The 20,938-nt window shown below is 30.8% G+C and overlaps 1 protein-coding gene across 1 annotated transcript in view; it reads right to left on the reverse strand.

Moving 5' to 3' along the window:
- Window positions 1–338: 338 nt before the first annotated feature.
- Window positions 339–20,938, reverse strand: part of Smp_149280 (hypothetical protein) — a gene marked incomplete at both ends in the record, with an annotated part of 39,917 nt that continues 19,317 nt past the window's right edge. The window contains 6 exons of the mRNA XM_018796636.1: window positions 339–2,507; window positions 3,823–4,148; window positions 7,128–7,311; window positions 10,791–10,987; window positions 15,285–15,540; window positions 19,386–19,705. Coding sequence (XP_018651758.1) covers window positions 339–2,507; window positions 3,823–4,148; window positions 7,128–7,311; window positions 10,791–10,987; window positions 15,285–15,540; window positions 19,386–19,705 — 3,452 coding nt within the window. The remainder of the gene's footprint in view (window positions 2,508–3,822; window positions 4,149–7,127; window positions 7,312–10,790; window positions 10,988–15,284; window positions 15,541–19,385; window positions 19,706–20,938) is intronic.

Genomic DNA, 20,938 nt, shown 5'->3' on the forward strand with positions numbered 1-20,938 from the left:
CGGTAAATGTAGTTATTATTACTTAATATATATCCAGTTTTGTATATATATATATATATATATATATATATATCATCTGTAACCTATTCGGGATATCTATTTGTAATGAAATCTAATACATACATGTATTGTTCTCTTAAATGAGACTATTGAACTGGTTAATGTGAATAAATTGCACATTTGTACTATTTATAGATAAAAATTCAGCAGTGTAGAAGGAATGATGTAGAAATCTTAGTAAAATTAAACAACAACAGAGTATGGGAAAATGTAACTCTAGTCAACAGTATAACTCAACTTATCTGTTTTTGTACATAATACATTAATTGAAATGTATATTATTTTAAATGTTTACTTTTATCGGTTTGTACAATATGCATTGAGTTCAATGATTCTGTAGCACTTGTTTGATAGTCATTATCAATTATATAATCATCTATACTTATTAAATCTGATTCAGCTCTTAATGATGGTTCACTAATTGTAAATTTTTCTTTAGCTTTTTCTAATTCATACCAGTAATCACATGTACACAATTCAGCTTCTGAATCACATGATAATGTTAATGAATATACATTTGGTTTTGTTAAAGTAGTAGGTTGGAATTCTTTATTTGGATTTATAATAAATTCATTCTCATCTGGATTGGTTTTTCTTGGCCTTTTCTTTTGACTTGGTCTAAATGACTTGTGATCAGATGTTTTATGTGTACTTGGCTTAAATATGGGAAATTTATTGACCTGATGTTGTTCTAGATAACTAGACCAAACATTAGTTGAATTATTTGGGATAACAGATCCTGTATTCGTCATCACTGTTGGATTTGCAAAGTAAGGATTCATTTTTGTTGACCATTCAGTATATGCTTGTAAACTAGTCAACTGAGCTGGTGTTAAAGCTGGTGAAGAGAAAACTGCTTTTGGATTAATCTTGTAAGAAGGATAATATTTTAAATGATTTAAAAATGATTTGTTTTGATTAAGAAACTTAAGTTGAGAACTTTTATTGTCCGATGATTGAACTGTATCATCTGTTTCAGATTCAACGTTCTTTAATGATTCTTGTAAATGACATTGTTTAATATGGATTTTGCTCGGTGTTATGTTGTTGATGTGATCCTCGTTGTTAATAATACTACTTTCATTGTTATAACCGTTAGCGATTAATATAGGTGTATTATCCTCAATAATTTGATAATCACAATTACGACGAGGTTGTTTAGTGATGCGCCTTAAATTAGAGGCATTAATATTTTGTAAGTTTGAATCGAATGGATGATTTTTATTATTGAATATATCGTGGTTATAAAAATTTACATTACGTTTTGATAATGGACAAACCAATGGTGAACAAAATTCTGGATCTGCAAAATAATTAAAATTAGGATTATGCGTTAAATGATGTCGTCGTTGTAGTTGTTGCCTTCGATGTTGTTCAATTAGAGCCTTTTTAACACGGCTTCTCTTCGAATTATGTATGATTCTGTAATTACTGAATAAATTTGTATCCGGTGGATTTTTTTGTTCAGGACCAAAAACTGTTCTTAAGTCAATGGATGAACGACTGGCATAACCATTTTTATTGACGAACCGATTAGAATGCATTGAGTTTTGCAAGCTTCTATGAAAGGAATGTCCTGGTGTAACTTTAACTTCTGGTTTATTAATAATAACTTCAAGATTGTTCAGATGTTTGCTTGTTTTCCTTATTTCTTTTGGCTTACTCGAGCCTTCCTGGTGTGAAAACAGGTTGGGATTACTGGTTATATGTGAATTTTCAATGCTTCCAACCAACATGTTTGGATGTGTAACGGGTGTTTTATCCTTAGTTGCAGAAACATTTGTGAAATCATCAGTTTTCCATAACGATTCTGGTTCTTCCATAGCACTACAAGAATTCTGTTGGTCAGAAGTATCTGGACTAGGACGTTGTTCAAGAGTAAATTCTTGAAATGGTTCAAGTGATTTACCATTGGATAAGCTTGTGATTGGTATTTTTGGCGAGACAAGCCAGGGTGTTTGTCTAACAAGAAACGGATTAGATATTTTCGGTTTCTGATCTGAGGCACATGACATTTTTTCAGAATTCAAAGACGGCATCGATGTAAGTAGTGTATGGTTAGATAATCGTTGTTGTGGTTGCTGATATTTACCTTTAAAATTCATGTTATATCCAGTTAGCAGGTCGCTTACATCAAATTCATTTGAAGAAATACCACCTAATCGTTGTTGTGAACTTTCTGAGAAAGTTCTATGTCCATCAGTAGACGATGATCGTAACCAAGTTATCAGTTTATAAATCACTTGCCAGTCACTTATTTCAATCATTAATTCTTGTCTTAGACTTTCTAGATCACATACTGAGAGTACAATTCCATTAATATTTAATTGTTTTATTTTGGATATATAAGATTGCATATGAGACGGATGAATATCAACAATACTTGAAAATAATTCACAGACATCGTTGACTGTGAACTGATGTATTGGAAGTGATGGGTATCTTTTCTGTACGAAAAACAAACGAGGGGCAAAAAAAATAATTTGAAATATAACACATTAATTAAGTCAGAATTATTATGCTTTTGATAACAATATTAAGGGAACCAAGTTGAAGTTCTTCCCTCGTATTACTTTCTAAACATTGTTGGAGTAACTTTATGATTTTTGTACCATTTCATCCGTATACATACTTCAGTACTCAACATCATGTTCGATTATGATTGAGAAATAAAACAATCAGTTTTATATTATCTCCAGATCAGACCCTAACGGTTCCTTTGATGAATACTAGCTAACGTAGTCTCCTCAAACCAGTTCACACTTTTTAAACGTTACATTTATTTAAAAGCATATCAAATGTCTGCATCTTTTTACAAACGACAGCACATAGAGTTTACAAAATTTTCTTAAAAATTCTCCAAAATGTCGATGAAACAGCATTGTTATGCAACAATATGATGAGTGAATCAATGAATTTTCTAACTATTAAACAATTTAAATGACACAAGACTGCCTGTTATTCGGTGTATTAATAATGACCAAGTTTAATTGAGAAATTGCCGTGAGCAAAATGAAAATAGAATGAATTTTCATTGACATACCTATCGGATAAAATCCGCATAACAATGAGTATATACTTCGTGTAACTTTGCTTTCATTCTCTGTCATTTTCTCAGTACATTTATATAGAAGTGCTTTCTTAGCAATATAAAACAACTTAGGCTTTAAATAAAGATATTGTTTACGAAACTATTGGTGAAGTGAATTTTAATTAGGAATACCCAAAGTGCATCTGTTTTGATTCTTATCCATTCAGAACAAAATAGTCATACCAAATCAGGATTTTGAAAAATATACCTCACTTAATTGAATGAAAATACTTCCACGTTAAATGAATCGATAAATCTCTGACTGATTGTGCGAGTAAGAAATACGTGTCACTTTAATTAACTAAAATACAAATTAAACGATCACAAGACTTGGACTAAAGTTACGAATAATGTTGATTCCCAAGAAGCGTAGTTTATTTGCACTTCATAAGGCTCGGCCTTATTCTGTTTAGTAGCTTATTAACCCATTCGACTAAACTGTTGAAACACTATTTCAAAACGTTTTAGGCGTTCTTATCAGTAATTCAAGGACTACGCATTCAATGGGCTTTGAAAGATATCATATTGTTTGATTTCGCGATACAATAATCAACGAGTATGTTATATTAAATTTATTTATGCGAATTTAAGATAGATATATAGAAATAAAAGTAATATTACTGTCCTCGGGATACTAACTCAATACGCATTTTAAAATACATGAAACTCACCTTCAACCTTATTGGACATGGTTTATTAAAGAAATTATCCCCGGTAGTTATTGTACCAGATGAACATGGCCAGTAGGCGTTGGGAGGAAGATTTTCAGCAGACGATAGTGAACCAGTTGTTTTGCAACCCATTTGGTTTGTCTGTCCAATTGAAGAATTCAACTGAATACTTGCATAGATGGGTACTGAATTTGTTTGTCTAACTTTATCTAAAGCAAGACTTTGATTTGTAGTATCACTCTTCTCCTCAATGACTGCATCAAGAGGATTAAAAAAACTATGATGTAGACCTGATGATTGGCGACCATTAATCATTCCCACTAGGGCTTAACAAATATTCGAAAATAATATTTTCAATAAATTTTAAGTAAAAAACGATCTTACTTAAAAGTTGTCAGTAGTATAACACATTTTATTATTATTTAGGGTGAATCTTTCTAAATTATTGTTTATTTTGTGTTAGCATGTAACCTACTGTAGCACAAAACAAGTCTCAATATTACAATTCATTTTATAAAGTTTCTTCAAAATACATAGGTTGGTTCGCGAAGTAGTGAGGTATATTTGGTTACAGTCTTCCCCGTAAAACTAAACTACAAAATACACATTAACATTACCTAAAGTATAAACAGAATAAAACTTTAATTCTGAATCTTGTTTTCCGAAATTGTGGTTTAAGTTATATTTACGACAATTTTGGGCCAGGGATAGATATTTTTTGTCCATTCATAGAAATTTTAAAGTACTGAAGTGAAAATGTGCAGACAGTATTCTGATTATCCCTAAATAAGATTTAATGTTCGAAGTCAATAAGAAATCTTGATGTTATCAGAATGGGGGTTTGTGGAGACTGTAGTAATTTACTTTAAAAGCAGTGACCACTGAAGTTCAGTGGTGTCTGTTGTGAGATAATACCTAAATGAAGACAATGGTGGGTGGGTCACTCAATTTCGTGGATTAGTTGAAGTTAGACATTAACACCGTTGATTGCCGGCTCAGTGGTCTGAAGGTTAAGTGTTCGCGCGCGAGACCGATAGGTCCTGGGTTGCAACCTCGCGAGGCGGGATTGCGGATGCGAGTTGTCGAGGAGTCCCACAATAGGATGAGACGGCCGTCCAGTGGTCCCAGTTTTCCAATGGTGGCGTAGCTTTAATGAAATTATTGAGTTCTCTTTTTAACACATCAATATTCAGATAATCATGTTTCGACGAGTGGACCACCAAATTAAAATGATTATACAGATTTAAGTGGTAGATATCGTATGACTGTATTAATCTATGACACCACTGTCACAGTTATGCAGTAAATGTGATTGAAACAAGCAGTGTCTACCACTCTGTCAGTATTGTCGGCTTCAACCACTGACTTTGTTAGAGCGTTTGTGTATTTCATGAGTTCCCCAGTATGTTTCATGCTCATCACTAAATATTTACTTTTATCCCCGGTAAAATAAAAAGGAATTAGTATATAAAATGAAAATGATATGTGTTTAATTACTGTTTCTTTGTATATGACAGCCTGCTGAACGGGATCACAAAAATTCTTTAACTCTCATTCTCAAAATAAAAGTCATTGCTACGTTTGCGTTATTTTTGTTGTTGTTGATATGTTCATGAATATTAAGTTGTAACATGGAGAACCACTGGACTCCACCTTAGCTTTAAATCCACCTACTCCTTCCTGCTTTGCTTTTTTTAATACTTTCGTTATTATCGGATTTATAATCGTCTAATCTTTATGTCGCCTTATTGTCATGTACAATCTAATATTTGGTGCCGTTTCATATTAGATATGTTGTAAATAGAGACTAAAGACCGTTTCATATTTAAAAAAAAATGGTTTTTTTAAATTAATTGGGTTTATAACTTGGTTATAAATAATATTGCTCAATCGAGAGTATTGAGATTAAAGAAGTGAAAATATTATATCAGGTTCGTCCATATTCTCCATTGTGAATATGATTATGTTTTTGACGTTGTTTGACATATCGTTTATACGTTAATTTCAATGTATTTGAATTTTTCATTTTATTTTCCCTTTTTTAAGATGATTTTAAATAACAAACGTCATTTTCCCCTACTTATAGTACTGCGAAACTTGAATAGTTTGGCTTTTTACTACATTTAAAGAACTAGCAGATGCTATTAGTAAATGAAATTTGTACAGGTTGGTCATTTTAAAGAAAATTCACAAAATAAACTGATTTCTGTTGGATATTTGTATCATTTTGACTTAACGAAGCATAACAACCTCCACCAATAGTCTGTCAAGAAGTCAAGATAAAGAACAACAAACTCTGCATCTAGTTGTTTCTGCCTAAATTTATGAATTGACAATCAGTAGGTTGTTAGCTATCGTAAAATTAATAGTTCCATAACATTTGATGATATTATATAAGTTTAAGTTATAAGTAGCAAGTAAGGGATATATCTAAAGTTCAAACCATTTGTATTTTGGGGTTTCTATTATATTAATAATAATAAATTTATAAAATTATATACCAGATTTCAAAATTGTACTTAGGAGTTTAACTTTTTGAAAATAACAAAATATCCATTTTAGATAGTGTTCATTTCAATATGGGATTCATGTATTCGAAAACTATTACACAGACCTCAGGGTACATTCTTGAAACTTTCAATCACATGCCATTTTTTAATATGTACATCTTATTTTGAAAGAATGATTATCCACCTTCTAAAAGCTGGGATTCGTAACACTCTAAATGCATTGAAGCTAACAAAATAGATTCTATAAATCTACGCTATAATAATTAGTCAGAGAGTAATTTTGTATTCAATCACTTTTAGAATCAGAAAGGGTTTTGTAGAGATTTCAGTATTTTCATAGTTGAAATCATGAGTCAATTGAAGCTAGTCCACCATCGAAAACCTGGAAGCACTGGATGGCAATTTCGTCCTATTATGGGACTCCTCAGCAGTGCGCATCCACGATCCTGCATTCGCGAGATTTGAACCCAGGACCGACCAGTCTTGAACCGGAGCATTTAACCGATAGACCATTGAGATGGCCGGCATCCAACGGTGTTAATATCTAACTTCAACCAATCCACGAACTTTGAGCAACCGTTCACGAATTGTCTTCAGTGAGTTGTTATCTCACAACAGACGTTGTTGAACTCCACTGGTCACTGCTTCCATGTTTTCCATGGTGGTCTAGCTTCAATTGACTCACGCTTTCAACTATGAAAATACTTAAGAATTAATTCCAAAACATTCTCATCAATTAAAAACTATCTTATTTGACTTCAATCCATGAATTTCAATTTAATCATAAAAATTTACCTTGAATTGAATAATGAATAAATGGATTATGTATTAGGCTACATGCAATAAGTTGCTTTAAAGAATTCACCGGAACTTGAGTAGATGATTTTGAATAAAGAAATTTCTTAAGTCTTTCTAAATCTCGATCTTCTGTTGCTAAAGCCTCCAGTATTTCAATTGATTCACCAACTCTTTTTTTAATCTGTAATAAAAGAATAATTATAAGTATAAAGTAGCTGTATACGTTATATTTAAAAAAGAATTGTTAATTGGATGAAGAAATAGAACTACTTAGTAGATGTTTAAATTCCTTTAATAAAACTTTTCAGGAATCAGTGAACAATTTTTCTACTTCCAAACCATCAACAAATGGATATTGTTTACTGTTTGAAAATGGGCTAATTTAGGTAAATAAATATCCATCCACAATACAGGGACCATAAAATATGCTTTTGTAAACATTTATAGGTATCTAACGTGACTGTAAGAAATTCTATTGGGTAGGAATTCGGTAAAAATATCTAGATATATATGTTGCTTTTATTCATTTTAGATAAGATTGAAATAGTATGATAAGCAGTTTTAAAAGTCCTTTTTTAACATGAACATATATTTTGCAAATAGACAACGATTTTAGCTACATAATGTGCATTGGTTATATTAGAAGTAGCGGAACATTTTCAAATAAGAACGGTCATCCGGAATGTTTTTGGGTTCACTTCCTTTTGGAAAGAGAAAATTTATGTTTATCTTTATTTTTTGATATCGTAAAAATAATTTGTCAGTTTTTATGGTTATCAGTACAAAGCATTGAAATGATAATTTCAAATAAATTGATCAGTAGCTAGATTATTTGTGATGATAAAACAACAATATACTTTATGATTAACATTACGGATCTCATTTAGACAACCTTTGAAAACCAGCAAGGATTGAGCAGATGTTCCGTCCTCAGTAGTATACATACACTGGGAAGGAGATTCAAGACTTTCAGATCTCTTAGGGAACGCGTAATCTGTAATATTTCATATATTGATAAATTGTGCTATGCCTAATAGAAAGACTGTCCTAACTAACCATTCAACGTAGACCACTTCCCGTAACAAACGTAATTGATCTATCCGAATCTTGCACTACTAACAATAGTGGTAATTATCTTTACTCATTCACATTACAAATGTTATATTTTAAACATCCATTCAGATGAACATGAATACAATTATATATAGTCCCACCTTTGACACTAATGATATGACAACATAATCAGACTTGTTCTGATCATCGTAATAATTTTAATTTATTTCGTTATCAGATTTAAACTTGCGTCAATTCAATCCAGTTATTCATCCCTTGAGAAATACACAAACACAAAATGCCAAATATTTAGTATTCCACTTAATAATTGTTCGTTAATAATTGTAATGCATCAGTGTTTTTTTTTACCGAGTTTTTTCATTACCTTCCTCTATTTAATATTTCCTTGAAACTATTCTACGAGTTAAAGAGTAACATAGTGAACAACTTAAATACTCTAATAATAACTAAGATATAGAATATAAAGTTTCTAAAACCTATAATCTATACCAATTTACATAGTGAACTAAAAGTTTAAAACAACAATTTCCAATTCTATTGATTTCTTTTCAATAAAAAAAACACAACTTAATTATAACTCTACCCTTAAATAGGTGAATTATTAATTTTCCTCAAATGATTTCAGATACAATCAATGTTTGTTTTTTTAAAATTTTTTTTTATAGTTTTCAACAAAAAAATCCATCATAGTCATATAATTATTTTACATTATAACAATTTTCTTTAACTGATAATCAAATTGTTATGACCTTTATCAAACTGGACTAACACCCCCCCCCTCTTTATTTAAATAAATTTTTTTATCAAGTTTACAGAAAAAAAGAGTATAGTTATTTATTAATTGAACTATAATAACATTTTCTACATCTTTCTTTGCACAGAAATATATTGTTTCTTTTTTCTTCTTTTTTTTTCTTCTTGTTTTGACCTAATTTCATATCATAATGATTGATAAATTAATGTGATTTGAAGAAATATGAAGGGATTAATTAACCAGGAAGAGAAAGCAGGAAATTAGTAAAATAATAAAAAAAAACTATATTTAAAATAGAGTAATATTAAGGGTAACATGAATAGATGACTTCTTTATTTCGTGTCACCATGACTATTAGCAAAATGTTGTTTTGTCTTAGTAATATATCACTTTTAATAAGATATTTTATACAAGTTGTTGATTTGATTCATTTAGAATGAGTATGAAATTAATGGAAAACAATCAACATGTTAATCCAATAAATTAATATCAGAAGGGGTTTTTGTGGAGATTTAGTACTTTCATAGTTGAAAGCCTGAGTCAATTGAAGCTAGACCACTAGGGAAAACCTGGAAGCACTGGACGGCCGTTTCGTCCCATTGTGGGACTCCTCATCAGTGCGCATCAATTGACTCATGCTTTCGACAATAAATTATTAATTTAGGAAAAAAATGTTTAAGATTTTTCATGAAGAATATATATTTCAACCAAATCATTGTTTATCTTTCATTTTGCAGATTAAATATGAAATGACATGTCTAAGAAAATATTATTTCATTTATGAAAAAAAACTATACAAACACTTGTATTATTTGATAGTTGAATTCATGAGTCAATAATAATCATCATATGCTCATTATTGACTGGCTTCAAAAGGTATTTCCTAGAGTTCTAGTGAGAAGCAGTGAACAGTGGAGTTCAACTGGATCTGTTGTGAGGCGGTGACTTACTGGAGACAATGGTAAACTGTGGTGCAATTTTGTGGATTGGTTGAAGTTAGATATTAACACCGTCGGATACCTTCTCAGTAGTCTTGAGATCAAGCGTTCACGTGCGAGATCAAAAATCCTGGTTTCCATGATCGGATATTTGCTTGGTACGTTTTATTCTCGTGGTATTATTTCGGTAATTTATTTTTATTTCTGTAATGTAGTTCAGACCCAAGAGTGGAACAAACGTTGAGACCATTTACTTCAAGTAGCTTGGAATTTTACTACTACGATATTTTTCTGAGCGTATATGTGATCAACAATACCCAGCATATTGATTGCAAACTTACTATATTCCAGTCGATTATATAAGCTTACTGCTTAACAAAACGGAGATTCGTATGTTACAAGTGGTTTTCGTTATCAGATTAATAAATTTTGGTAAGTTAGGTAAATGTATACTATGGAATCTAGTTCAGTCTACTGAAATCTGTTTCATTTCACTCCGTCAAATAAACTGTGGCTATCACAGTGATTTAACTAAAATGTAAATTTCGACAGTAAACAGGTAAATTCACTGCGTATTGAAAGAGCAACCGTTCAGAATATTCTTGATACCCGTGACTTGATCTTTTATCATGTTTCAATAATTCATTGTTACATCAGTTACATCAGCAACTGCAATAACTTTACTTAGCTTTCAATTACAGTTCACTATGTTAGTTATCAGCAAATAGTGAAGAATATATTTAAATTATTCAAATTCGCAACCAGATATACATTTAAATCTGTATACCATCGCTAATTGTAGTCAGTTTTAAAAAACGCTGTGTTTCCAGCATGAATTTTAAAATATTAAATATGGACATTAAACTTATTAGAAATAAATACCATAAAAAATACCTCGAGGAAAGCCTCCATTAGATTAATCTTCATTTCAGGACTTTGTTCTTTGTCGGAATTTAATGAATTTGAAGCATTCAAATCTTCCAGATAGATTATCAACCAAGTTGTATGATATGGCCAATGATGAACAAGCGTAACCCACAAGACAACAAGTTCAATTTCAATATTCATATTGTACAGCTTCAGCAGGCGATCTAAAGTATATTTATTTTTAAAGAAAACAATTGGATTTTGAAACTCATAGTTACGATTCGAATTTTCAATACACAAATAGACAAGGCCATTATAGTGATTTTTATAAATATTGGACAAAATTCCAAATGTTTATTTTGAGACTGAATAAAGCTATTTAACTTTCCTAATAAATTAGCAACAGGGCACCAAGGAAGCTTTAGTTGCCTTAGGATGCAAACTGACCAGAGTAGTTGTATGCTAAAAGTACTGTTGGAAGCTCTTCAGGTGTAAATTCTCGATCATTCTAATTAAATTAGTTGTCCTTACATATACCATGTAAATGAAGTGGTGTGAGAAAGTAAATGAATTCTGAAAACCACAGATTACAAGTGAACTAAAAGACTCCAGGACGAATCTTGAAGTTAATTAATACTTTTATAAACCACAAACCGCCACAAGAAGTAGTTTAAGCATATTTGAAACATTCTTGATCAACGAATAACCCTTCACATCCTATTTCTATTCAAGGATTGTAAAACAAAATGAAACTAGTAGTTGGAAGCTATTGATTTACAGAATGCTGATATATTGATTGTAAACACAAGTGTTGCGTGGTATCTTTTGGGATTTTATTTACATTCTAATTATATTTCATTGTAGTTAATGAGCCTATGAGTTTTTTATGCTTATAGTCATGTATGCTAGATATTTTACTTACTCGTAACAGTCAATTATAAAAGGTGTGGCACTAATTAGCTCGATTAATCCAAATAATGGGTAAAGGTTGATTAATCACAAAAAATGAACTAATCAATTCACTGTCAGTCATCTAAATAGTGTAGTTTCTTTAAATAATTAGTTGACTGGCAGACGACGGATTTAAAGTTGTATTGGAATAAGAATCGACATCACAAGAAGAGTCATTTCAAGCATCTAATGTTGATCATATAACTAAGTTGAATCTAATGCTTTGAGTGAATTTTGGCATCAAACATTATCGAAATACGTGTATATGAAGAGTGAACCAGATACTTTGTAATGCAATATCTATGAACACTTTAATTTGATAAGAAAAGGTTTCGAAATCTTGATTTACTATTTAGACATAATCTAAGTAGTAAGTCTGCTTGTCGTAGTTTTTTAACAGTTTCAACTAATAGAACAAATTTTATTTTATCAGCGCAAGTATAAATACACCCGGCTAAGTTGAATGCAGAACAAAAGGCGTCGCCTGGATTGCAGTACCAGCAACTCTTAAACTTTATCAAATTAAGGTTTACCTAAACTATCCATACACATGTTCAAAAGTAATTCTCTTTTATTAGTTTTGAAAACGACTTATTAGTTTTATGAATTAGAAAGTCTTTTATCATGGTAGTCTACACAAAGTCTACGAGTAATTTGATTACCGCAATTACAAATAAAGGAACTTCTTAGTATTCCCATTCATTGTAGCAGCTTAATCACCATGTCTTAATTAAAATCCTCTGTGAACCATACGTATATGAGCACCAGGTACTGAAATCGGCGCCGTGACCTTGAGATCCCTCAAACGCTTCTGATTGGCTTGTCTATAAATTATAATCTCGCCTGTAATAATGTTTGAAAACATTAATTTTATCATTTTATTTAAAAAAAAGTTTATTCCTTATGAACTGTACATTCAAAGTGCCACAATTCTCTGAAACCTTATTAAAACAAAAGTATTATGAATATTATTTTCTACATAATGAAAATGTATCATAATAAATTCATCATTATATTTTCTTATTATTTTGAATAATGAAAAAAAGAAGAACATTTGCTTAGAAACTCGATACATTCTAACAACTACTTATTTTGTAATAGAAAAGTTGTTAAATAGATTGTGTAAGATATTGTTATATTGAAAGTCTTATAAATCGAATGATTATGAATAATAAATATATGGATATGAAAAAAAGTAAACTAAGTATGTTTTTATGTAAGAAAATATTTGTTCTTTTTTGTTTTTGTTTTTTCAAACTTAAACAACGTTACAATTTGCGATAATATTTTAATTATTTTCAGCTTTGAATTAGAAATATTTTTATAGTTGAGATCATGAATCAATTGAAGCTAGATCCACCATGAAAAACGTGAAAGCACTGGACGGCCGTTTTGTCCTGGTGTGGAATACCTTAGCACTGCGCATCCTTGGTTGCTCCCAGAGAGACTCGAGAACGGAACACGTCGGTCTCGCGCACGAGCGCTTAACCACTGGGTCACTGAGCCGGCATCCAACGATATTAATATCCAACTTCACCTAATCCACGAAATTGAGCGACATATCCACCATTGTCTTCAGTGAGTTGCTATCTCACTACAGACAGGGTTGAACTCCACTGGTCACCGCTTCTCATTAGAACTCCAGGAAACACCCCTCATGAACTCGACAATTAAATTACTACAATCTCCACAATAAGAAACTTCTGATAATAGGTTACTGTCTTTAAATAATCCATAAAAATGACGTGACGAATTTTAATTATACAATTAGCCAACTTTACCAGGTGTGGAATTTCGCAAAGATTTCACATAATCACTAAATTACCCTAACGTCTGTAGTCTATTCGAAGTTCTCCACAAAATACCCTTCTGATGATAATCATATGATCAGTGACTGGCTCCAAGAGGTCTTTCCTGGAGTTCTAAGGAGAAGCAGTTACCAGTGCAGTTTAACCTGGTCTGTTGTGAGATAGTAACTCACTGAAGACAATAGTGGATACATCGCACAATTTCATGGATTGGTTAAGGTTAGACATTAACAACGTTGGATGCCGGCTCAGTAGTCTAGAGTTTCGGTGTTCGCGCGAGAGATCGATGTGTTCTGTGTTTGAATCTAGCGAGGTTGCGCACTGCCGAAGAGTCCCACACTAAAATGAAACGATCATTCAGGGCATCCAGGTTCTCCAAGGTGGATCTAGCTTCAATTGACCCATGATTTCAACCATAAAATTACTAAATTCTCCACAAAACCCCCTTCTGAGAAATATTTCTTTACAATAATAGTAATGATGTAACTAGTACGATATTTTGTGGCATCCCGGTGCTTCCACATTTTTTATGAATACAAATAAATATTTAGCATTCGGTAGATTGTTGTAAATAATCTAATATATTTATAGTATCCCATGTAGTAGAAAAATTAAATTTTCTGATATTTCGTGGCTCAGTGTAAGCCATTTCTTCTGTGAATATTCTTGTGTTGTTCCTTTGTACTATTTAAACTTGGATTAATTTTTATTTGGTGATTTATTCTTCAAAAAAGTGGCTTAAACTGAGTCACAAAACAGATCTAATTTTTCTATTCATTCGGATATTACAAATATATTAGACTATTTATATTGAATAACAATCTTTTCTCACTATCCTATCAAGTAAAAATGAATTATTTCCTCGTTTCGCCTGTTGGATAAATCTATCAAATATCTGGTTTTCATTTAAAGTTCACTTTGATACCTTCACTTTCATTTTAATTAAGATATTAATAACTGAAATAAACGCCACATATTTATTTATCTTATATTCATTTAAAAAGCCACATCATTTTTGGGCATGAAATAATTACACTACTTGGAACAAATTCCAGTGTATGTTCCATGTGACGTAGTTAAAAGGATGATTTACAACTTAACAGAGCTAAAAGTCGATATATAATCGGTTGTTATTTAAGTATAACACCGATCGGTTTAATAATGACGTTTATTAAGATGTCCTTTGATACCTTTTGTCATACAATATTCATAAATTTGTGTCTGTATTGCCTGTAGTAATTCAAAACAATATGTTTCTCAAATATTCTTTACTACTTAGTATACTCTGCCGATTTTTGAGAAGGAAAGTCTAGAAAACATATGATAACTAAGTGACCAAAAAATAATTCATTTGAACGAATTTTATAGTTTCCAGGTGATTATATTGTGAATGTTTCATACACCTTGTTTATCATTATCACTTTTATGATATGTAAAAATACTAAAAATTTTATCAAAAGTCATTTCACTGTTGTAAATGGTCGCAGTAATTTTAAATCTTCAAATTTAAAAAAAATAAGATTTTGTGGTTACTAACTTTTAATTTTCTAATACATCATGTACTACTTAAACATTCAATATTAACATCGTTGAGCAACAGTGTTCTCAAATGTAATAATTTACAGCACTATCGAATCGGTCATATCAACTGATTATGTGCATACATTTCAAATTTTATCTTAAACTTAAGTCCATAGGTATTCAATTATGAGTTAACTAAGCATAAGAAACATTTTTTTCAAAACTACAGTCATAAACTTACATGTAAATGCTGTAGACAATACCAATTGTTTGATAACTTTCCCATTCCAATCAGCTAGTTCATGATTATGTAAAAACATACTTGCAATATCATTTACACTGAACTCATTCTCTTCTGTAACTTCGATTTTATTTTGTTCTTTTTCATTGTTTATTGAGATAATTTTAGAACAATGTCGGTTATTCGAATTCGTTCCGTGAAAGTTGTCAAACATAGCTCTTGGTACATGACTTGAAACGCAATTCGGACTGGATGACTGAAATTTAAAAAAGTATATCAGATAACACAAAGTTTTTTTGTACATGCGTATTTAAAATATTCTTCTTAGATATTTCAATGTATAGCAGCTATAGATATTAGGTATGCTTCAGACCTCTTTCTGGATGTAGCACCCTTTCGGTTTCATCTTATTACTAAAAGTGAAAGGTGTATTCCCAGACAAATTTCAAAGTTAAATACGATAAAAATGTACTGATAGGTCTTGGGTTCGAATCTCGCGAGGCGGGATCGTTGATGCACACTGCTGAGGAGTATCACAATAGGACAAAACGGTGGTCCACTGCTTCTAGGTTTTTAATTATGGTTTAGCTATAATTGACTCATGATTTCAATTATAAAATATCTATATGTTTTAAGCACTACACCACTGAGACATAATATGAGACATTTCCTTGGAGAGTGGATCATCAAATGTGTATTTTTATGTAATCGTATTTTGAATGAATCAGCTAACATAACTCCTTGCGATCAAATAGAAATGCTAAGCCTTATATAGACAAACTTGAGAAAAATTCTACCTTTATTGTCACGTAACTGAGAACAGTTATGAGAATCTATATGCCATTCACAAGTAATTTTTTAAAATATTGACAGAAGTGAATACCTTTGTAAAAGACTACCAGTTTTCCAAATCTCAGAAACCCTAAACATAAATACCCGGGTCAAAACATATATTATTCTGTTTTATATTCAAGATAGAATGAATTGTATACCTATATATCCTCACTCAATAATACATTCTTTAGATCAGTCCAATCATATTAGCAAGAAAAAAATATCACCTTATATCTTAAACTTATTTGTATACTCCAGAGACAATATCAATATAATTTAAACCTGTTCAATACTATGAGTGAAGTCAATTTTTGTTGATCAATCCAAGAGATATATAAAAGTACCAGGGGTAAAATCAAACAAAATGTATATATTTACCTACAGCATTGTCAATCGAAACTAATTTCTGTTATCATATATATTGATTAATGAATTAGGTTGAAATATAATCTGTTTTTAATTTGTTCATTTTTTTGTAGAGACTTTTTAATTAAAACAAATTTCAAATAGAAATTCGTGTTTTTCTCTAGGTGATTGACTATCCATCTGATATCAGCTTTTTTGCTGATTAGTTATCTTAACAGTGAACTAAATTGTTTCATTTAAAAAAAGTAAATTTCTATCTGGTTGTTTTACATCACATAATTAGGTTCCATTTAAATAAATTTCTAGAAATAATATTCCTCTTAATCATTATATGAAGAGATAAATGGTGGTTACCACTGGAATCCAGAACTAGCGTTTCGGTTTATTTGGGATTCGTTAATTGTATGTACTTGCATTCAAACAACTAATACAAAAATGAATTCATTTAACTAATGAAACATCCATCTTATCAAAATTCTAATAAGCAGTAATTAATGAAAATTCACTTTCGTGTTATAAACTTATTCTAAGATGGTGGAGAGGATTTGTAGCTCAGGTGGGTGATTTTGAGAACAGAGAACAAACCTACATCAAAACTTATTCTAAAAATAATCTGATTTTTTTGTAGGTTGCGCAGTTATTAACAAATTTAGTTCCAGTCTTTTGTTTTTTGATAAATACTAAGACACATCTTTAAAACAACAGTTTACCAAGATCGTTGTAACATACGTTATCAAGATTTCCTTTTTCTTTTAGCTTAGACAATTGAAACACTTCAATTTTCGAGAATCATAAAGTTAATGACTGAAAATTTATTCAAAGCTTGTATAATAAAAAATTCTTTGACTTTAGGTTACCTCAAGATGGTTGCTGTTTACTTCATTGTTTACCGAAGTTTCACTAATATCTTTGTATTATTTATATCTTAAATATGATGACATTAAAAATAGACTAGACAGCATTAACTGGGATATATTAGTAAATTTATGGATTATGAACGTTTTCATTTGTTTATTAACCCAAACTTTTACCACGTTTCTACAAGCTTAAATTTTTAAAAGTTACTATCGACGTTCAGCAATATTTCAGTCAGATAATACTAAAGTGGTCAATCCATTGTTTTCTTCGAAAATGGTATGTCTATGAAAATTTCTGGTCATAGTAAGTACATGTTTGCATCAAAATCAGTTTATGGCTTACGTAACAAGCGAATTATTTTAGTGGAGAACAAAACAACCAGATAGTTTTTGTATTTCGAAGAAAGTTATGGTGTGATTAAATATTTCTTGATTATCTAAATAATAACAGTTTTCTATTCATTGGATATCATCTGTTGTGAAAAGCAAATGAAAAGTTACACTGCCAAATAGCGTAGAATTTCTTCATCAGAAATTTGTAGAATATAGTAAATGCAGGAAACAATTTTCTATTGAAATCAGAACTGTCAATAAATAACTCCTTCTAGGTAACTGGCCATTTCTGTTGAAGTAATACTAATATTAAACTAAACGGATATTTTGCCATAAATGTTCTCATCAAGGGTGGGTGTATTTGAGAATACTTTCTCTTATTTGACTGTTAACAACTACCTAAATTCTGATGAACTTTTAAAAGATATATTCGTCAGAATCGTGAAAAAGATTTCCTCATTTTGGTAATTCGAAATACATTCGAATTATAACTTAGTCAGTGGAAGATTATTTCATGGAAATGAAGTATCAATATTCACCATTGCTTTCTATTCACTTAAACTGTTCAGTCTTTATCCTTTTCATTTAAAAATCTCTATTTTTCTGAAATATTCAAATATAACTAGGTCAGTATAAAAAGAAGTATAGTTATTTAGGTGTAGTTTTGTTATCTAGGCTGGTAGGCTTGATTGTAGAGCTTTGATTGTTCTTCTGAACGACAGCATCAGCACAAACTTCAGGTAGACGTGAAGTATTCGGATTTCCCCACATATGACTCACAGCTTGTCCCCGATCATAATTGATTATTGTTGACATTTTATCGTGTCATTGTCTACTTCTTTATTTTGATTGTATCTCCCATTGATTTGATTCTTGGTCCTATATTTGTCCATGATTTTTCTGATTGATTGGTAGATTGGATCGATGTCAATGTGTTTGTTAACTGCTAATTGACTTGAGTTCCAAGTTTCTAAAACTTCCTCGACGTTCTTTGTATTCCCTCTATACATGATCTCAAAATTTTTCCAGTTAAATGTGTGTTCACAGTTGTCCACATCCATTGAAATAAGCGATGATATTTCATGGTGGTTGACTGGTAATTGATGTTCGTATAGGCGGAGATGAGGGGGAAATCCACTCTGTCCGATGTAGTGTTCTACACATTTGGAACAATTTATTTTGTAGATGACATTCCGTATACTGATTTACATAAGAGCAAATGTGATTTGTTAAAAAGGTTGAAGATACAATGAAAAGCTATCTTTTAATTGATAAATATTTTTATTGCAATACTTCCTTCAAATTAATCATTCTCATGTAATACATGCTTCTTGACAAGTTTCTTCAGTACCTGTTATGAATAAGAACAATATTTATTTTATTTAAAAACTCAGGAAATCATTTTTTTTTTGTTATAAAGTCAGCATAAAGTGTTATGTAAACTGCTTATTCTCGACTAACCATAAGACACTTTGCGTGCTTCTTAATACAGAAAAATAGTTAATTTTTTTGTAAAGAAAAATGTTTTCAGATTTATATAATAATAATAATGATAAAAGTTTGCTGTATGCTAGCGTGATTGATATTTCTTGAAGAAAAATAAAAATGTATATAATTGACTGATTAAAACTAAGATTTAGATTTTGTTTCTATGTTACAATCCACAAAATATAGGAAAAGATATAATTCCCGAATGAATCCCTTAACTCACCACTTTTTTGGATGATACACTGATAGTTGATATTTCTGACGTTGAAATTATACTAGATTGGAAAGTAGCATTTGCTGACGAGTAACCATTCAATGATGAATGTAAAAGTTGATTATGTTTCATTTGTTCATTATTTGATTTTTTTATTTCAGGTAAATCAGTAAAAATTGGCGGTTCTAGATATATTGGTAAATATAAGCTAGCATGTACTAAATGAAAATTATCACCAACTATTTGTGCAATAAATTTTGATTCTTGTGTAAAACTATTACAAAATGTAGTATTGTTTGGTGATAAAATTGTACTGCACACAAGATCACCTAAAAGAATCTGAAATCACAAAACATAAATAAACAAACATCCAGTAAATTTTACGACACTAAATCAACAAATAATTTATTCAGCCATATATCTCATATTGAATTTGTAACAATAGAAGTATAAAATTGATAACAGTCTGTGCTTTAAAGTGTCTTCATTCCTATAAATTCATTAAGGTTATTTGAATAAACAGTGACTGGTTTCATTTATTCTTTTGTTCCAACAAAAATTTGAAAATTAACATGCCGATTAAAACTGGTGTTTCATTTAGTGTTATAGCAACTATCCTACAATCGATTTAGAGTATGGCCAATTTCGGTTGAGCCTTTTTATTAACTTAGCAGACATTGTCATTTGGATAATAACAATTCGCATGTTCTTTGTACTGTTATGACCACTGGAGCACATAACGCTCTAGCCAAAATGATGATTGCTTAAGTATCATTCGATGACTCAAACTCCGCCCCCATGTATGTATGCACGCAAATCTTGTTATCAGCTTTTGTTTTGTTTTGCTGTGCCCTTATTCAATTTGATTATAAATTGCCTATGTAATTGCTTACACTGACTGATCGCTGCTTGCTGATATTTGCTCATGTGCTTGTAACTTTCTGGCCTGCGTCTTTTGGCAGTAAACTGTAGTTACCGCTTCGCTTCGCCTTCCGATTTTACGCACCGTTAAGATTGGTATTATAACGGTTATCGATGTGTTCGATTAACGAAGCACGGCACTACAGTTTTTATATTGTCGACAATTTTCTTGCTCCTATAAACTCAAACTGTTGAGATAAAAATTTGACATTGTAATACGTAATTTATGGAAAGATACAAGTCAAAGTATATCATTTCGAATGCATTAGTTGAATGTAAAATACTCAGTAACGACAGACTGAAGCACACTTCTAAACTTCCTGGAGTAAAATTATTCTCACTGTAAAATAAATTAAGGATATCTGTGACTGCAAAATAAATTATTTCAAATGAATACCTTCTGAGAGAACAGGTTTTAACAAATAAACGATATGGAATCTCTTCATATGATTTGATTTATCGTATAAAGAAGAGAAAAAATGATTATTGTTGATGCAGATAGTATTCTATGAAATTAGAAAAATTAATACTTTACAGTACAAGTTATGGATGTTGAACTGAAATTTAATGTCACAACAAACATTTTCCGTTTGTATGCTTTTTGGGTTTGATGGTTATCAGTTCATAAACAACATTATCAA

This window comes from Schistosoma mansoni, chromosome 4 (assembly GCF_000237925.1).
Source record: "Schistosoma mansoni strain Puerto Rico chromosome 4, complete genome".
NCBI classification, from domain to species: Eukaryota; Metazoa; Platyhelminthes; class Trematoda; order Strigeidida; family Schistosomatidae; genus Schistosoma; species Schistosoma mansoni.